The 18,670-nt window shown below is 53.8% G+C and overlaps 1 protein-coding gene across 3 annotated transcripts in view; it reads left to right on the top strand.

The window, feature by feature from the left end:
- Nucleotides 1–17,007, top strand: part of SPIRE2 (spire type actin nucleation factor 2) — a 28,018-nt gene extending 11,011 nt beyond the window's left edge. For 2 of the 3 annotated variants that reach the window (XM_074349128.1, XM_074349130.1), the window contains exons 3-15: nt 1,902–2,264; nt 4,689–4,769; nt 4,866–5,030; nt 5,483–5,569; nt 5,734–5,857; nt 5,943–6,112; nt 6,689–6,878; nt 7,854–7,975; nt 10,068–10,202; nt 10,332–10,399; nt 14,907–14,934; nt 15,683–15,798; nt 16,060–17,007. In XM_074349128.1, the coding sequence (XP_074205229.1) occupies nt 1,902–2,264; nt 4,689–4,769; nt 4,866–5,030; nt 5,483–5,569; nt 5,734–5,857; nt 5,943–6,112; nt 6,689–6,878; nt 7,854–7,975; nt 10,068–10,202; nt 10,332–10,399; nt 14,907–14,934; nt 15,683–15,798; nt 16,060–16,282 (1,872 nt within the window). In that variant the 3' untranslated portion in view covers nt 16,283–17,007. Of the gene's footprint in view, nt 1–1,901; nt 2,265–4,688; nt 4,770–4,865; nt 5,031–5,482; nt 5,570–5,733; nt 5,858–5,942; nt 6,113–6,688; nt 6,879–7,853; nt 7,976–10,067; nt 10,203–10,331; nt 10,400–14,906; nt 14,935–15,682; nt 15,848–16,059 lie in introns of all 3 variants that reach the window. The other variant, XM_074349129.1, reaches the window with a different exon arrangement.
- Nucleotides 17,008–18,670: the final 1,663 nt, after the last annotated feature.

Raw genomic sequence — 18,670 nt, 5'->3', positions numbered from 1 at the left:
CTCGCCAGCCCAGCAGTCCTGAGGGGCATCTGGGCACTTTCTGGAGATGCCATCCGGCCCAGGCCCAGGCCAGGGCCCTCCATCACCTGTCAGGTGTGACAGCCTCCATGCCTTGTCTCTGTGCCTCTGACTCGTGACTCTGGGGCATGACTTGGAGCCGGGGCTATGACCCTCGCCCCCTGCAGTGGAGATGAGGTGGCCTCCAGGATGCCAGGGCTGTTGACTTTGGCTGGAACTTCGCTCCCACGGGAGCCTGGCTCTTCCCACGCATCTCAGGGCCAGCTGAACTCCCTATGCCCCCTCCAGGCTCAGGGTGCTTTCTGAGGCATTTCTGCTGAATGAGATGGCCTGTTCTTGCACCTGGTCCCCTCCCGACACTGGCTCTCACCCCTGGCCTCTGGCTGTGCTCCAGCTGGTTCCCTTGGGGTCCAGGTTGGGGGAATGCAGGAAACGAGAGGAGTCCCAGGTGGACTGTGTGGAAGGCGTCTGCTGAGGGTATGACTCCCCTTGCACGAAGCAGCGCCCACCCTGGCACAGGCTGCAGGCAGTCTGACCCCCGGCCCTGCGCAGCCGGCTGCCTGATGCAGTCACGTGACCGACATTCGGTGCCTCTGCCCACCTGTGAAATGACAGGTTGCCTTATGCTTCGTGGCAAGGTTCAGTGGCAAAGAGCTGTTGTCACTTTGGTGTGTGTGTATCTTTCGTACTGTTGTCATAAAGGGAAAACATGAAAGCTGTGGAAAACACAAAACCAAAGTGTCACGCAAACTAAGCAGCATGATTATGACCTTATTCCTCGTGCCTCGTGCTCAGCTGCACCGTGGCTGTCAGTGACCCGCATCCCCTAAGGGGCTGAGAGCAGGTTCAGACGGCACCTGAACGGATGACTGTCCTGCACAGAACCCTGATTCCTAGATGTTAATGGTAGCCCATGGAAATACGGTTCCCTGCCAAGTAAAATCGAAATATGCTGAGTGAAGAGGTCTCTCTGCTGCGAGGCTCAAATTTCTAATGTGCTAATGCGCTTTTAAAAAAACTTATGGAGAAAGAATTTCAAGCATATACAAAGCCAACAGAACAGCACTGTGGGCCCCACACAAGACTCCAACAGTTAAGGGTACACCTGTTCCTTGGTGGCCCTGCCCCCTCCCTCCTCCTACTCAGGTAAAATTTTCTTTTGGGTTTTTCTTTTTCAGGTTAAATTTACATACGTTGAAATTTACATGTGACTTAAAGTAATTAAGTGAGGGAATACTACTCTGTGGGTTGAAGTGTCAGATCTTATTTTGTGTAACTATTTCAGCAGCATTTATTGAAGGAGCTGGTCTTTCCCTTCTGGTTTAAAATATACTGGTGCAGCACACTAAAAGCTGATGTTTAACCAGGTCGCCCCTCTGTCTTTTCTCAACAAACTTGTTGGGGCATACTTTATATTTGGTGAGTTCTGGCCAATGTATACGGTGAGCAACGGTGAGCAACACCACACTCAAGAATACAGCCCTTTTCCAAGGCCCCAGAAGTTCTTGTGCGCTCCCAGAGCCTCCGGCCTGCTCTTTGTGCCTGTGGACTAGGTTTGTCCCCCTTAAAGTTCCATGTAAGCGGTGCAGCCTGGAGCCCACGGTGTGCCTGGGGCTGGGTCCTTGGCACAGCTGCCTGCTGTCCTATGCACTGTCCAGTTCACGGCTTGTGTGGACAGGCGTTTTTCCTTTCTCTCTTGAAATCCCTGGGAGGGGAGCTGCAGTCACGTGGTCAGTCATGTTGGATTATAAGGACTTACCAGTTTTCCACAGCGGACCTTGGAGCATCCCGTTCGGAGGACAGCCGGTGTTCTACTTCCCTGTTAGAAGCCATTCATTGGTGACCTTCGCGTGTGCACCGCTGTCCCCCTCCCCGCCCTGCAGGTGGTGCAGTCGCTGGGCTTCGCCATCTACCGCGCGCTGGACTGGGGTCTGGATGAGCAGGAGGAGCGGGAGCTCAACCCGCAGCTGGAGCGGCTCATCGACCTCATGACCAACAGCGACTGCGAGGACGATGACGGCGGCTGCGGGGCGGCCGACGAGGGCTACGGGGCTCCGGAGGAGGAGGAGGAGGCCGAGGGCGGCCCGCGCGCCGTGCGCTCCTTCGCGCAGGCCATGCGCCTGTGCGCCGCGCGCCTGACCGACCCCGGCGGCGCGCAGGCCCACTACCAGGCCGTGTGCCGCGCGCTCTTCGTGGAGACGCTGGAGCTGCGGGCCTTCCTTGCCAGGGTCCGGGAGGCCAAGGAGGTGAGCGGACCGAGGGTTTGCCCCGGCCTAAGGGGCCCGGGCCGCGGTGGGGGGCTTCCCGGAGGCCCAGGAGGTGAGGGCCGGGCCGGCGGAGCGCGTGGGGGGCGGGGTCGCAGCAGGAGCCGGGAGGGGCCACTGGACGTGCCTTTCTGTGCAAGGATGGGGAGCCAGGTGGGCAGGGCAGGGTGTCCCCCCCAACCCCTTCCGGCCTTTTGCCTCTGTCCCCTCGAGGGTCCAACAGGGAGTGAAAATCCTCAGTGCAGGGCTCTGAATAGCGCGGCTCACTCTCTCTATGTTTTAGCTTAACTCTCACACCTTACCTGGTTTTGCATAGGAGGGAACTCGGGGTTAGAAACTTAAGTAACTGGCTCTCAGCACCTTTACCCCATGACCTCACTCCTGCTGCCTCTAAGTTAGTTATTAACATCCCTGGTCCCCATGTTTACATCTGTGAAAGGAGCTGTGCCTCCTGCCTCTGGCTTGTCTGCCAGGGTGCTGGTTCCTTCTGAAAATAGGGCACTGGGGGGTTCCTGGACAGCCTCTTCCTGCTGGCATTTCCCCCCAGCGCTGTTCTGCCTCTTCGTGGTCCCCAATTAGGAGATGACAGTCTTTGCCTCAACTCTCTCAGCCTCTCCCTTGTAGGTATTTCCTTGAAACAGGGGTCACTGCCAGCATTCCACCAGCATTTCACAGATGAGAACAGACTTTGATGAGGTCGAGAAGAATTGTCTCTTCTTCTCTCTTGCTTATTGGCAGAAGGTATTTTGAGAATTAACTGATGCTGGTCCCTGAGTCCACCCTGACTCTTTATGGAGGCGTCTCTCTTCTCCTCCACCCAAGACACGTTCCTGGCCCTGAGCTCCAGCAGGTTCTCAGGGTTGTTCTGATTGCAGGGCCTGGACCCAGCACAGGACAGTTCAGATGCTGCTCCAGCCACTTGGCCCTTGTGTGCAGCCCAGTCAATAGCCCAGGGGTGCCCTCTCTCAGGCTCCCAAGCCCCGTCCTCCATCTTCCCTCCCCACTCCTCCTCGGTACCTTAGCGATGTCCTTCCAACACTCTAATTGGGGGATGGTCCTAATTCTTTACCAATCAAAGTTCTTTCTTTAGTAGGAGTAAACAGTTCTAGACTTGAAGCAGTTGGCCCAGGAGAAGCTCAGGGAATTGGTGGGAGGGAGTGAGAGGAGGGTCTGTTGGTGGGCACAGCTAGGTTGACATTTTGGGCAGAAACTCCCTGCTCGGGGCAGGTATAGATACTCTGGGAAGAACAGGAGACCCACCTTCATGCCCTTTGTCCACAGGCACTGCCAGGTCACACACAAGTCTGTTTTTAGAATCACACACCTTGCGCTCCTCAGAGACTTGACAGAGTTTTCAGGAGCGTCCTAAAGCAGTTTGGCAAGTGGCTTTGGACATGAGCCAGGGTAACCGGTTCTGTCTTGGTTGGAGGATATGGGTGGCGAGGGGCTGGGGGTGAGGGGAGTCTGTGTGCTGAAGGGCAGATGCTTCTCCGGGGTGAGGAGTGGTGAGAACAGGCCCCACCTGCTGCCAAGCTTCAGGGCAAGAAATCTAGCTGCTGCCTCCCAAATTCTCAGCACAGAACAGTCACCTGACAGTCCTGCACAGCCATCCTGGGCCCTCATCATGATGGTGGCACTTTCTCTAGTTCATGAAATACACACCTGTGACTGTTCCCCAGTACTTGTGTTGAGTTAGGCACCCTCTCGCCCATCCATCCATCCGTCTGTTCATTCTTTCAACTAATCTTTAAGACTTCACATGTGTCACACTGTGGTGGGAGCCAGTAACCCCAAGATGAAAAAAAGCAAAAACTGAAAATGCGGCTCTGGCCTCACAGAACCAGTCGTCCAGACAACAGTCAAAGATGCAGATGATGTAAAACTTCAGATGGGATCATGTACAGAGACGTGGCTGTGGGTGTTCTGAGGGGGTGGGGTGTGCCTGGGGCCTGGGCAGAGAGGCTGAGAAAGGCCTTCCTGAGGAGGGGCCCACATCAGACCTTCACTGGCGATGGAATGGGGGCGTCCACGCCTGCACCTGCTCTCTGTGGAGGACGCAGTCCTCAGTGGGGTGTGTGGATCAGCTGAGAGAAGGGGACAGGCTTTTTTTTTTTTTTTGTAAACGAGGAGGTTCTGGTCAGTGCTCTGCAGGTGCTGTGCCTTGTCCATTGCCCTTGCCCAGGGGAGCTGCCAGAGGAACACCACGCATTCCCGTGTGGCTCCAAGGCTGGTGCTTGGTTCCCCCAGTATCTTCCTGAGCCCCAAAGTCTTGTCCAAAAGGCCAGCTGTCCCTTTGTGACCTGCTGGACAAGCAGCCTGCGTGGTAAGGAAGTGCCCCTGGTGGCCAGGCCGGCAGGGGCACACGCACCCCCACGGCTGCGCCCTCCATTTCTCCCGGACGGACAGATGCTGCGGAAGCTTCGGGAAGACGAACCACAGTCAGAGAGGCCCCTGGCGGAGCTCGACAGCCTGGGGCGCACAGACTGGGTAAGACGTGTTCCCCGCTGACTCGGGACATGGATGGGCACAGCCTAGCAGCCCTGCCCTGGACTGAGAGCCGCTTCCATCTTCTCTGGGGCCCAGGCCCGACTCTGGGTCCAGCTCATGCGGGAGCTCCGCCATGGAGTGAAGCTGAAGAAGGTGCAGGAGCAGGAGTTCAACCCCCTGCCCACCGAGTTCCAGCTCACCCCCTTCGAGATGCTGATGCAGGACATCCGCGCCAGGAACTACAAGCTGCGCAAGGTCATGGTGAGCCGCCCAAGGTCGTGGGGAGCTGGGGCTGGGGGACTCCACTCTCTGCCCGTCCGAGGCCCTGCCTGGTGCCCTGGTCACTGAACCGGGGGTTCCATGGGGACTGAGGACACAGTGTGGCAGGGCAGGAGCTAGGGCTGCGGGACTGCCCCCTGCGAGGCCTCCGTGGCCTAGACGTGTGCCAGCTTCACTCTGGGAATCTTACACCTGCAAGTTAATTTCATTCTCATGATGACCCTGTGAGGTGGTGCCACTGACCCCCATTTCCACTTGAATCCAAGATGCTGGGAGAGCCAGTGGTCAGGCCTCGCAGGCCACGGCCACACGGCCCCTGAGAGGGAGGATGGAGTGAGGACTTGGTGCTGCCCAGGGCTGTGTGAGCCCATCCTAAGGCCGCAGCCCCAGCAGATGGGCCCTGAGCCTTGCTGCCTCCCCGCCCTCTCCCACAGGTTGATGGGGACATCCCTCCCAGGGTGAAGAAAGATGCCCACGAACTCATTTTGGACTTTATCCGCTCCCGGCCTCCCCTGAAGCAGGTACCTGTGCTGCGCTCCTCCAGTCTCAGCCGCCCCTCCTCCAGGAGCCTGTGCTGATGAGCACAGAGGACTTCCTGTGCCAGCCCACCTCCCGGATTCCTCAGGCAGGCTCCTCCCCACCCCAGGCTGTGCCCTTCTCAGCCGGCACTGCCACACCCTTGCAGGTCTCCGAGAGAAGGCTTCGCCCTTTACCCCAGAAGCAGAGGACCCTGCATGAGAAGATCCTGGAGGAGATCAAGCAGGAACGGAGGCTGCGGCCCGTGGAGGGCAGGTGCTGGGATGGCCGTGGTGAGCGGAGTGAGCCTGGGCCCTCCTGCCCTTCCCCTGCCTTCCTCCCCTCTCTCACCACCCTGTCCTGTCCTGCCCTCCCCAGGGTTTGGCTCTCTGCCTTGCATCCTCAACGCCTGCTCTGGGGACGTCAAGTCCACTTCCTGCATCAACCTGTCCCTCCCAGATGCCGGGAGCAGCGCCCAGCGCCCGCGGCCCCGGGTCCTGCTCAAGGCACCCACCTTGGCTGAGATGGAGGAGATGAACACATCCGAGGTCAGAGCCCACGGTTCCTGAAGAGACCAGGGAGGAGGGGAAGGAGGAGGGCCAGGGCCGAGCACAGCCACAGTGCAGCGCCTGCTGCGGAGCTGGTGTCCTGCTATGGGGCTGGGTCTGCCCTGGGGGCAAGCATGCGGGGCTCAGGGACCCTTACCCATCTTGGTGGCTCAGAAGGGTGACTGGGGCAGTGGCCTTGGGCCACCTGTTGCCTCAGCACAAACAGGACAGAAATGGAGTACTCTGTCATCTTGGGGCTGGGAAGCTGGGCAGACCCCCTTGGAGATGAAAAGCCAAGATGTCCGAGCAGCTCCCCCTCTGGGCCGCACTGCCCTCAGAGCCGAGGGAGCCCCGGGTGATGGTCATCTCCATGGGCTCCACCTCACCCCAGACCTGTTCTCCCCAAGTTGTTCCAGGGGCCTTGGGCAAGGGTTTGGTTTTTAAGGCACCAGAGGACAGTTGGGCTGGGCAGTGAGTGGGGAGTGGCCCCACGTGTCCTGTGCCTCAGGCCAGGGCCAGACAGGAGGCACTGGCGGGCCAGGAGATCAGGGCAGCTCTGGGTCGGTGTGTCCGCAGGAGGAAGAGTCTCCGTGCGGGGAGGTCACACTGAAACGAGACCGCTCCTTCTCGGAGCACGACTTGGCGCAGCTCCGGGGCGAAGTGACTTCTGGTCTGCAGCCAGCCCCGCAGCCCGAAGGAGCGTTAGCGCCGTCGCGGCCCCGGGCAGGGAGCGTGCATTCCTGGGGGCCCAGCACCCAGCAGCAGGGTGAGTGTCGCCTCTCCTGTGGGTGCCCTGTCACCTTGCTGAGCCGGCAGCACCCAGAAGCCTGCAAGAAGGGCTTTATCGCCTCAGGGAGCCATTCCCCACCTTTGACTTGAAAACTTTCTTATTAAGTTAGTCATGGGTATTCACTGTCAAATGCTAAAACTTAAAAAAAAAAAAAATCCCCATGATTCAACCACCCGGAGATAATTACCATTCATGTGTTAGCACATAGAAAGATGGAAAGATGGACGAGTAATTGCTGAACCCTTCCAGTCTTTCTCTTTCTGTCAGTGAAATGTGTCCACAGCGAACCAGATAGGCCGGGCGGCACAGGTTCACTCTGGAACCTTGCTAGTCACCTGGGATTTCTCGAGAGCCCCTCCTTTCCCTGCACAGAGGACAGGACAGTTCTACTGGCCATGTAGGGTTGGCTGGTCCCAGCGTGGTGAGGGCTGGGCTCCACCAAGTTCCCACAGGTCTTAGGGTTGTCACCCACCCACTGCCTCCCTCCAGACACGGCAGCCCTTTCTCTACCCTCAAGGTCACCTTGAGCTACCCTGTTGCTTTCTGGCCACTCAGGGTGGCCCTGCTTAGTAGCTGTGACTCATTTTCTGGTGTGAAGAGTCTCAGGCCAGGGATTCCATTCCTCACTGTCCCCTCGCTGGGTCTCCATGCAGAGTGTAGTGAGGGGGCCTGACCAAGGTGGACGGCCTTCCTGCGTGGCCAGTGCCCTGTGTGCTAGGTCAGCCCTGCGGCTGCCACAGCACCATCATGGCACTCAATGTTGGGTCACTCACAGGGCTCGGGTGTGGGGCCTGGATGTGGGCAGCGTGTTCTCTGCTTGGCCCCTCACCCCCAGGAAATCACTCGCTGTCTCCTGCCGCCTGCCAGGCCATCTCTGCTGCCCCCTGGGCACAGCCCTCCCACACCAGAATTTCTGCAGGTTGTCCTGACAGGCCCGTGTTCTTCCTCCAGGTTCCTTCACGGTTAGTGTCCCGTCCCACCCTGACCCCAGCTGCCCCCCACACAGTGACCTGGGCTCAGCCGAAGACAAGCCAGGGGCCTCCTCAGCCCCAGACGCCCATCACCTGTGGCTGGTGAGTGATGGAGGCCCCGTGGTTGAGGGCAGCTGGCGCAGTGTTGGTCTGTTGGGCTCAGGAGTGCTGGGGGCTTCCATCAGCGGGCGTGGCTGGGTCCAGAGAGGCTACATCTAGGGAGGCTGGTCTCTGCTGCCGCCTCCTGGACCTTGTGAGCACTGCGGCCACCAGGCCAGAGAAGGACCTTGCTAAGGGGACAGCCGAGCCCCATGTCTGGGGGTTAGGACAGAGGAGACGCCTGATACCCTGTGCCCTTGAGGCCGCGAGGTGTGCCTGGAGGGCCTGGCGGCCCCCCGTGCCTCAGCTCCAGCAGCTGTGAGCTCTGCTGAGTGCAGTTGTGAGGAGCCAGCAGCTGCTGGTGCTGAGGCCCCCGCTGGTACCCGAGCCTCAGTGTGCGGCTTCATCAAATGGGGTGAGAGGAATGAGGTGCCCGGGGAGCCACAGGGCAGCTTGCTGGCGTGTGGAGGAGTCAGTGCTGTGCTTGTGACTGTTTGTCCCTCCAAGTATTACCAAGAGGCTCGAGAGAGAGATGTTAAAAGGCTTTGAAAAGCCTAAGGCAGCATCACAGGTAACACTCCCCATCTGAAGGGGATGCTCCCCTTGGAGCCCTGTATTCGTCATCTGTTACATGTAAAAAACCACATTTATTATGTCACAGCTTCTGTGGGTCCAGAATCCAGGAGCGGCTCAGCCGGTGGCTCTGTCTCGGCCTCGGGCGAGGTCACAGCCGGCGAGTCAGCAGGGCGGCGTCGACGGGGCTGGAGGGTCTGCTCCCGAGGAGGCTCCTTGCCCGGCTGCGGGCGGGCGGCCCCCTGCCCCATCCCGTGAGCAATCCGAGAGAGCCAGGAGGAAGCCAGTGTCTTTCCAGCTGAGTCTCACAAGTGATACACTGTCATTTCCACCTTATCTGTTCAGTACCAGTGAGTCACTGAGTCCACGCGCAGGACCACTTTTGAAGGCAGGGATGTCCAGGGACCAGGGGATGTACAGCAAATCCTACAGGTGTTTTTTTCAACTGAGATCTCGAGTGCTTTCTGAGAGGCATGGCTGTCAAACATCAGAACTTCAGTGGCCTTGTCCCCACCCTGAGCATGTGTGCGTGGCCCTGTCTGAGGGGCTCCCCGTTGAGACCTCTTGGCAGTGTGTGCTGTCGGTGTGACGGCTGTTAAGGGTGAGGGGGGAATTGTGCAAATGTAACAGCACCACCGGGCTACTGGAAAAGCAATCAGAGGCCAGGGAATCTGGACACTTCATGTCACAGAAGAGAAGAACATGGGTCCCAGACTCACCCAGTACCAGACAGTGGCAGGTGTCTGACAACCGTAACTAGGACAGTCCACTGAAAATCTGAGGCACAGACACTGTCCATCTCCCATTAGCCTCTCGTCTGGCTGCCTCATCTTGGTAGCTAATGTTTTAACTCCGGGTGCCAGGCGCTGCGTCCTCTTGGTGGAGTTGAGATACCCCACTTTACAGAAGAGGAACTGACACTTTGAGAGGCTGAGTTCTGTGCTCAGAATGCAGAACTGCTCTCCTGTTCCCCTGGGGGGCAGAACAGGGCATGCTTGCCACGAAGGGCCCAAAGGAGCAGGTGGTTATGACGAGTCAGGTGCAGCCTACACATATCCAGAGCTGCAGCGTGGTGAGCGGCAGAGGGAGGGAGGTGGGCGCAGGGAGGGAGGAGGGCTCCAGCAGCGGGGGCAGTGGGCCTGGGGACTCTGGTTGCTTTTCACCGGCTTGGTGTGTGTGTGCAGGTGGGGAACCAGGTCAGAGGCAGGTGTTTCAGGTCTGGGGAGCACTGTGAACAGGGGTGGGGATGGGCTGAAGGGTCGCGTGAGGAATAGTCATTCTGGGGCTGAGGACAAGCTGGGTGGGTGGGCGGGGCCAGGTCACAGGAAGCCTTGCCTGTCGCAGCAGGACCCTGTCTGAGAAGTCACGTGGAGCTGGCAAGTGGGCGCTTTAGTAGGAGGCTGCTGGGCTTGGGCAGACTGAGGCCAGTAAGATGCCAGGGGCCTCGGGGGAGAGAGGACCTGGTGGAGACACCCCAAGAAGCTCACCCCTGAGAGCCTGAGCCCACCCGCCCGTCCCTCAGGAGTTCAGCCACCCTGTGGAGAGCCTTGCTCTGACCGTGGAGGAGGTGATGGATGTGCGCCGTGTGCTGGTAAAGGCTGAGATGGAGAAGTTCCTGCACAACAGGGAGCTCCTCAGCAGCCTGAAGAAGGGGAAGGTGAGGAGGCCAGGGACCCCGACTTCTCTCACTAGGCAGGGGCCGGGGTTGGGGAGTGGTAGGTGAGGTCAAGACTGCTCTTGGCGAGTTTGGGACAAAACTGGGCTCTAAGCAGACCTTTCCTTACAGATTTGCTGCTGCTGCCGGATCAAGTTCCCTCTGTTCTCCTGGCCGCCCACCTGTCTTTTTTGCAAGAGGTGAGCCTTCTGTAAGCACCTGAGCTGTGGGTTTACATGGGAAGGAGGGGTAAGAAGCCTTGGCCTCTGTCCAGTCCCGCTTCCTCTGTTCCATCCCTATAGGGACGTTATGTCATGCACTGTGACTACTGCAAGTAAGGAACAGAATTTTTTAAATCTATTAAAAAATTTCCCTCTTTTTCTTAAAAAAAATTTTTTTTTAAATGGGGGGAAGTAATTTTTTTTTAGGTTTGCTTATTTGTTTATTTTTTTAAACAGAAGTACTGGGAATTGAACCCAGGACCTTGTGCATGCTAGGTATGCACTCTGCCACTGAGCTATATCCTCCTCCCCAGGAACAGAATTTTTAATTTTTAGTTTAACTTAATAGCTGAGGGGCTCCCACTTTCAGCCAAGGTGGGATAACAGGCACCAGACAGGCAGTTTTACACTTGAAAAAGCCAAAAGAACCCCCCCAAACCCCAAAGATTATGAAACATTGGTTTTCAAGCAATAAATGGGAAGCAGATGGCATCCTGTGACTGCCTCAGTTCTGGAGTCAGCCTGTTGAGCTCCCTGAGTGGAGGAGGTAAAGCACAGAACCCAGGAAGACCAAGGCAGTGCAAGTTCTCCGTGCAGATTTCTGGGAGGAGAGGGTTCTCCAGGAAATGAGCCTCAGATACCTGCACACAGTCCCCCCTGAGCATTCAGAGTACTGATCAGCACATGCAAGGAAGTTACCAAGGGCTTGTAAAGAGTCATCTTGGAGCACAGATTGGCAAACTCCAGCCCATGGGCCAAATCTGGCCCACTGCCTGTTTTAGAAATAAAGTTTTATTGGAACACACCACATCGATGTGTTTATTCATTTAGCCATACATAAAATGTATACTATCTGACCTTTTATGGAAAAAGTTGACTGACCCTGTCCTAAAGATTTAAAGGAACAGTATCTGTTCCCACTAGTCACGGTGGAAACGTTGTAATTCACGGGCCACTGAGTGGGATCACAGGAAGGTCTTGCCGCACTAGCAGGAATAAGTACCCCCAGACTGAGCACTGCTCCAGAACGAACAAGTCACAAAAGCAAGACCTGAAAGGACCAAACTGTTCCCAGATATCTTAATTGCTTCCCAGAACAAAGCTCAAGAACAGGAATAAAAAATGCCCAGCACCCAGCAAGAAAAAGTCTGGCATCCAGTCCAAGGTTATCAGGTGTGTCGAGAAGCAGGAAACATAACCCATGATGAGAAAGGTCAGTGAAATCCCCTGGAACTGACACAGACGTTAGCACCAGCAGACAAGGACATTAAAAGTTTTGAACTGCATTTCGTATGTAGAAAAAGTTAACGACATGGAAGATTGAAAGAACTCTGAGACACATCAAACCTCTAGACATGAAAACTGGAATGTTTGGGATGAAAATTACACTGGATGATTTACAGCAGATTAGACATTCGGAGGAATGTGCAGAAGAAGAGATTAGTTAACGTCAATACATAGCAATAGAAACTATCCAAAGCAAAAACACCAAAAGAAAAAAAGAATTTGAAAAAGGAGTTGGTGAGCTGTGGGGTAACATTAAGAAGCCTACCTAATACAGGTGTAATTAAAGTCCCCAAAGGAGAAGTGAGAGGCAGAAAAAGTATTTAAAGAAATAAAGCCTAAAAAAGTTTTCCAAATCTGATGAAAAATATAAACCTACAAGACATGCAATGAACCCCAGGCAAAAGAAACATGAATAAAATCACACCAAGGCACAAATTAATCAAATAGATTGAAGCCAGTGACAGAGAATTCCTAAAATCAGCCAGCAAATGGACATGTTATGAGGACTGCAGATTTCTTGTCGAAACACCGCAAACAAGACGTCAGTGGAACAACAGCTTTCAAGTGCTGAAAGGAGGTGAAGACCGTCAATCTAGAATTCTGTACCCGGCAAGAATGTGTGTCAAAAACAAAGGCAAAAGTAAAGACATCTCCAAAAACACACAAGCCTAAAGAATTCTTCACAATCAGCTCACACCAGAACAAGTGTTAAATGAGGTCCGTCACATAGAAGGAAAACAGTACCAGATGGAGATGTGAATGTTCACAAAGGAGTAGGAGCACTAGGAACAGTGATTACTGAGATACAATACTACTAACATACACGATGACCTGCTTACGCCGCTTTCAGAGGTAAACCAGTGTCCAGCACCCAATGATGTGAAGTTCAGTGTTTGGCATCCAATCACAGTTTACCAGGCAAGCAAAAAAAAAAAAAAAAAATTAATCTATTGTGGGGTTTATAACATGTATCAGTAAAAAGTATCATAATGGGAGTGTTAAGGCTGGGGGTGGGGATTAGAAGTATGCTGTTGTAAGTTTTTTTTTATACTGTACGTTAAGTGGTAAAATACTACTTGAAGGTAGAATGTGATAAGTTAAAAGACATATTCTGTGAGCCCTAAAGCAAACCTGAAATAACTTGTAAGTCAACAAAGAAGATAAAATGGAATAATAAAAAATAATTAATAGAGAAGGCAGAAAAGGAAAAGGGAAGAAAGAGCGAATAGGACCAAAAGGAAGTAGCAAGAAATGGACTTAAACCCAACTATGCCAGTAATTACATTAAACTTAAATGGTCTGAACAATGCAGGTAAAAGGCAGTTTCCCAGATTGACTAATGAAAGCAAGACTGTTGTCGACAAGAGGTGTACTTCATTTTTATTTGTTTATTTTTATTGATGTATAGTTGACTCACAATAGTGTGTTAGGTTCTGGTGTACAGCATAGTGATTGAGTTATACATACACATATATTCGTTTTCATGTTCTTTTTAATTGTTACTACAAGATATTGAATATAGTTCCCTGTGCTGTACAGTAGGACCTTGTTGTTTGTCTGTTTTATATATAGTACTTAGTAACTGCTAATCCCAGACTCCTAACTGATCCCTTCCCCTCCCCTTTGGTAACCATACATTTGTTTTCTATGTACATTTTAATTATTTAAAGTATTTAAATTATTTTATTTAAATTATTTAAATTAAATTATTTTAAATTATTTTATTTAAAAATTTTTTTCAGGCATTTTTTTGGAGGGAGGAGGTAATTAGGTTCATTTATTAATTTACCGGAGGTGCTGGGGATGGAACCCAGGACCTCATGCATGCTAAGCATGCACTCCACCGCTGAGCTGTACCCTCCTCCCCACATGTGCTTTAAATAAAAGACAGAAATTGGTTAGGAAGAGAGATGGAGAATGATATACCATGTCAATACTAGTCTAAAGAAAGCTTGAGTTGATACATGAATACCATGCAAAGTAGACTGTGGAGCAAAGAGTATTACCAGAGGTAAAGGAGTTCACTTAATAATGATAAAAGGAGGAAACAACCTCAAACATTTTCTCTACCTAGCAAGAGAGTCAGGTACACAGAGCAGAACACCAGCATAACTGCAAGGAAAAGGAGCTAAGTCCACGGTTACACTTGGAGGTGCTGATGAATGTTGTGGACAGAGAAACTAAAGGTATAGGAGATTTGAACAACACTGTCACCAACTTGATCTAACTGACATGTGGAGAGCACTTGACCCAAGAGTGGGATGTACATTCTTGTCAACGGTGGAACATTCACCAAAATTGACATATTTATGCCCCGTATTCTGGGACATAAGGCAAGTCTCAAAAATGTGAAAAGATTCATATCATACAAAGTATGTTCTCTGACCACAATGAAATAAAAGCAAATTTATACAGACATTTGTGGATGGCAAATTAATTCCGGGATGTCCATGCAAGTGTACACGGTCCCTTGTTTTATTTATTTTTATTTTTTGAGGGGTAGGTAATTAGGTCTATTTATTTAATTTAATGGAGGCACCAGGGATTGAACCTGGGACCTCATGCACGCTGGGCAGGTACACTACCACTTGAGCTATATACCATCCCCCAACAGTCCCTTGTTTTAAAAAATAAATTTGGACAATTTGTACTGATGTGAGGAAGAGCCCTGGTGTATCTTTATAGAATAGTACATGATACCGCATTTCATTTATTTTATATTCACTTTAAATGTTTTTGTTAATTTATGCTTAGGTCTGAGGGATGGGAACTATTGCTGGCAGGGGTCATCTCCAGGATGGGCTTTACAGGAGAGGACCCTACTTATAAATTAGAATTCTCTCTAATGTTTGAATTTTTATAGCAAGAAGGTATTTACTTTTGAAATCCCATATGGGGAATAAAAGAATGTTAATCGCTGCTTAAAACTGAGTACCTCAGCTGAGGCTTCTCTGGCTCCCATAACGCTCACGGAGAGAAGGGTCAGGCACATTGAGCTCCAGACCGGGTTTTTCACCAGAAAGAGCCATGAGTGGCAGAAGTACTGTAGGTGTGCAGCTTAGTAAAAAGAGAAGCAAGATGTGGGGGTAGAACCACAGTGCAGCACTGAAGTGTCCAGGGGTGGAGCAGAAGGCCTGGCAGCGGGGCTGGGCGAGTAGGGCCCTCCTGGCTGACCCTGTCTCCTCTGCTTTCCTTCCAGAGCTGTCTGCACTTCCTGCAGTGTGAAGGTGAGGGTCTTCTGGGGTCTGAGTGAGACCCCACGCACCTCGGTGTCCTGCGACCTGGCTGGGCTTGTCGTGGTGGGGCAGGTGGGACAGAGGCTGTGTTGTCTCCCGTCCGATGATCCTACCCTCACCAGTCACCTCCTTCGTGTCCTTCCTCCAGGAAGAATCCACCCCTCCACCTCCCAAGACTATGCGGTTTTTAAAGACCTTTGTAGATGGTCTTTTTTTTTTTTTTTTAAATCCATGTTAGTAGGCCAGTGCCAAGAAACCCTTTCCTTCCTCTAAAAGCCATCCTTCTGACACGGCAACTCCCTTTTGTGTTTTGGAGAAGATCTTTAGAGCAGCTTGGGGTGTCTGCATATGTGCAGGTGTGCACAAAGCTAAAAGGTAACATTTCACCCCATTACAAATCATCCCAGAAACAATAATCTGCTTAATAAGGATTTTTACCACCACTATTATAAACCCCTATTTTTTATCTGCCACTTGGCCAAGGAGAAACCACCACACATCAGTGTTAAGTACCAATCACACCTAGGGTGAGATGCTCCATGTGGTAAAAAGGCAGTTCCTGTTCTGGGGACGCAAGGAGGCACGTGTCTTCAGACGCCAGGCATGGAGGGGCGTCCAGAGAGCATGTAGGGGGCGAGCGACCTCTAGGCCATCCCTGCCTTGCTGCCTGCCACACAGGCCCAGAGCAGGCGGCTGCTCAGGGGGACGAGGGTGCCTGGACCGTCTCTCTGCATTGCAGATGAAGATGCCTTCTAAGAAGCTTGCACACATCCCCGTCTACACACTGGGCTTTGAGAGTCCCCAGAGGGTGTCACCTGCCAGAACCATGCCGACACAGAGAAGAGACGTCTTCCAGTGCGTGTGGTGCCCTTGCTGACATCACTGTGGTGGCCGGGCATTGACAGTAATGCAGGAGCTGGGGGTGGGGTGGGGGCTATTTGCTGGGGCACCCCAAGCAAGTGGAAACCCAAGGCAGCTGGTTTGAAACACAGGGGCTGAGTGGTCAGAGCCCAGGAAGAGCTTTTGTGGGTGGGCTCTGCTCTGCCTGCTGCAGGCTGTGGGGGGGGTGCCATGGAGACTCTGGCAGGGCCCCCTGACGGCCCTCTCCCGCCCCAGATCCCTGCAGGGGCCCCAGTGGCGCAGCGTGGAGGAGGAGTTCCCACACATGTACACCCATGGCTGCGTCCTGAAGGATGTCTGCACTGACTGCACCAGCTTCGTGGTGGACGTGGTGCGCTCCAGCCGCAAGAGTGTGGATGCCCTCAACACCACGCCCCACCGTGCCCGCCACACCCAGTCCCTGTACGTCCCGGACACCTGGACTCTGGACCTCAAGTGACAGCCCCTGGGCCCCCAGGCCACCTGGCCAGAGGCTTTCCAAGGTGCCCCCAGGTGGCCATGTCTCTGGGGAGGAGATGGGCTGGTCCTGACCCAGGCGGAGAAGTCCCCATCCTCCTGAGTATGCATGTACATATATACATATATAGATATGTTTATATAATACTTACACACAGCCTATATATTTATATTCATGTTTCCTGGCCCCAGAGTTCATTTGGGGTCAGGCTCACCCCAGGACCCTCCCTGGGGGAGGCTGTTTCCTCAGGTTCCTTGGGGTGGGGAGGGGGTGGAATAGGAACAGGCCTCCTCACTCAGACAGGGAGGGGCAGGCGGAGGGACAGTACAGGACCCCAGCGGGGGGCTCTGGGGAGAGGGTCCCGCCCCCATATGTATTCTCTTCTCTGTCTGGGGCTGAGAATACTGCAGCTTCCCCTCCCTGGGTGGGAGTCCGGGCTGGGACAGGGCTCCTGGGTCCCCTTTTTGCATCTGTGCACTCTCAGCAGGGAGGTGGGCTGAGAGTCCTCTGCTGGGCCCCCATTTGGAAGATCCAAGGCCCAGCTTGCAACTTGCCCCTGCCTGGCCTCCACACCCGGCCATTGCCATGCAGCTGGTGTCACCTGCCTCACTACGTGTGGGACGGTGCTGGCCTGAGTCCCGATTCCAGGAGGAGCAATGTAAACTGCACACGGCCACTCGTGACCTAATAAAGGTGGTCTCATAGTCTCCTGTCTGGGCTGTGAACTGAGAACTACCCAGCTGTGGTGGTGGGCATCTTCTCAAAGGGTGGATGTTGGGCTCCGAGGGCCACCAGCCCGCCGGTGCCCTCATGGTGTGAGGCCCAGTCCCACCCACGGTGCCCACTCTGAGACCTGGCCATCTTGGTCCTATGGCCAGCAGGGCTACGTTTGTAAAGTGGTTCAGCCTGCTGCCCGTCAGCTGCCTGCCTGGGTGGGGAGGCCCTCTGGCCTCATCCCCCTTACCGCTTCTCCTGTTCTCCAGGCAGATGATTCTGTCAGGGCTGGCAGGGTTGGGGAGAATGGATGGGGAGCGCCCAGGGGCTTTGCCTGGGTGGGGCTCTGCTACCACCATCTTAGAGGAGGCTCAGAGAGGTGAGGGGATTTGGCCAAAGAAGCACAGCCTGCCCAGCATCTCCCACCAGGCCTGCTGGGTGCCAGGCCCTAATGCCTGGCACACAGTTATGGGCCCAAGGAGGCCCCAAGGGACAGAACTTATAACAGACGAGCCTTCAGGTAAGACACTCGACTACACAAACTTAGACCAGCCAGTTCCCAGCACTTGTTCTGCGCATCTCATTGGCAGGGAGTATTATTCCCATTTTAAAATGAGAAGACTGGCACAGAGAGGGTGAAGAATTGCCTGGTCACACAGCCAGCAACAAGAAAGCAAGTAATCCTATAGGCAAGGAAACAGGCCAGGTGATATGTGCAGGCCCTGCTCCCAAAAGGAGGTGACCCAGGTTCTAATCCTCATAGGAACACTCGGAAATGAAAGTGTATTTGAAAACAGAGAATAAAAACCCATCCTTGCACAGCTGGGCTAAGCCGGGAGCACCCACACAGCTCAAAGGTGAGGTCAGGAGGGAGGATCTGACACTCCCATGGCCCCTGCTGACCTGCCTGTCACAGGCTCACCTTGGCTGACCCCAGGTGCCAAAAGCTCTAGTGTCAGCCCTCTGAACCCAGCCTCACCTAATTTAGATCTCGATAAAGAGATCACTTACTCTAAAACTTTTACAACCAAACTTCTTGCCAAGGATGAGACCTTTGGATGTATAGGGAGAGACTTGTGTTCAAAGGTGCCTCTCCAGGGACATTGCCACTCAGCTTGTCTCTGGTGCTGCACCTCTCAGTCCCAGGGCCGCCATCTCATGGAGACAAAGCAGGACACAGCTCCAGGTGAGCGTCCCACATTTCCATCCACAGGCGAGGCAGCAAAGCTGGTCACACCTTGGACCAGGGGTGAAACAATCTATGTAATGACTAGCCTGGCCCTGAAGGATGAGAGCTTTCAGCGGTGCCCTGGAGGTCTTGCCTGTGTTGTGGGAGATGTGGGGGTGGTGGTGGCCTGAGGCAGCAGCTACCCGCCAGCTAGTTGAAGTATTTCAAGATCTTAGGAATACTGGCTGACAGACCAGCCACGTGTTCCCCACTTCTCGATCTTTGCCAGCAACCTTCCTCATTTGATCTCTGGAACCACAGATACGAATGCAAGTCTAGGTTCTACCTGGGCCAGTTCCTTATTCTGAGTCCCAGTTTCCTTACCTGTGAAAAGGGGGATACCTCCCTTCCAGGACGAGGTCAGAGCGCAGAACAGGGCCTGGCCTGCAGCCACAGTGAGAGCCATGGCATCCCACGCGGCCCTCTCC

This window comes from Camelus bactrianus, chromosome 21 (assembly GCF_048773025.1).
Source record: "Camelus bactrianus isolate YW-2024 breed Bactrian camel chromosome 21, ASM4877302v1, whole genome shotgun sequence".
Lineage (NCBI taxonomy): Eukaryota > Metazoa > Chordata > Mammalia > Artiodactyla > Camelidae > Camelus > Camelus bactrianus.
This window is presented reverse-complemented; position numbering and strand designations above follow the sequence as displayed.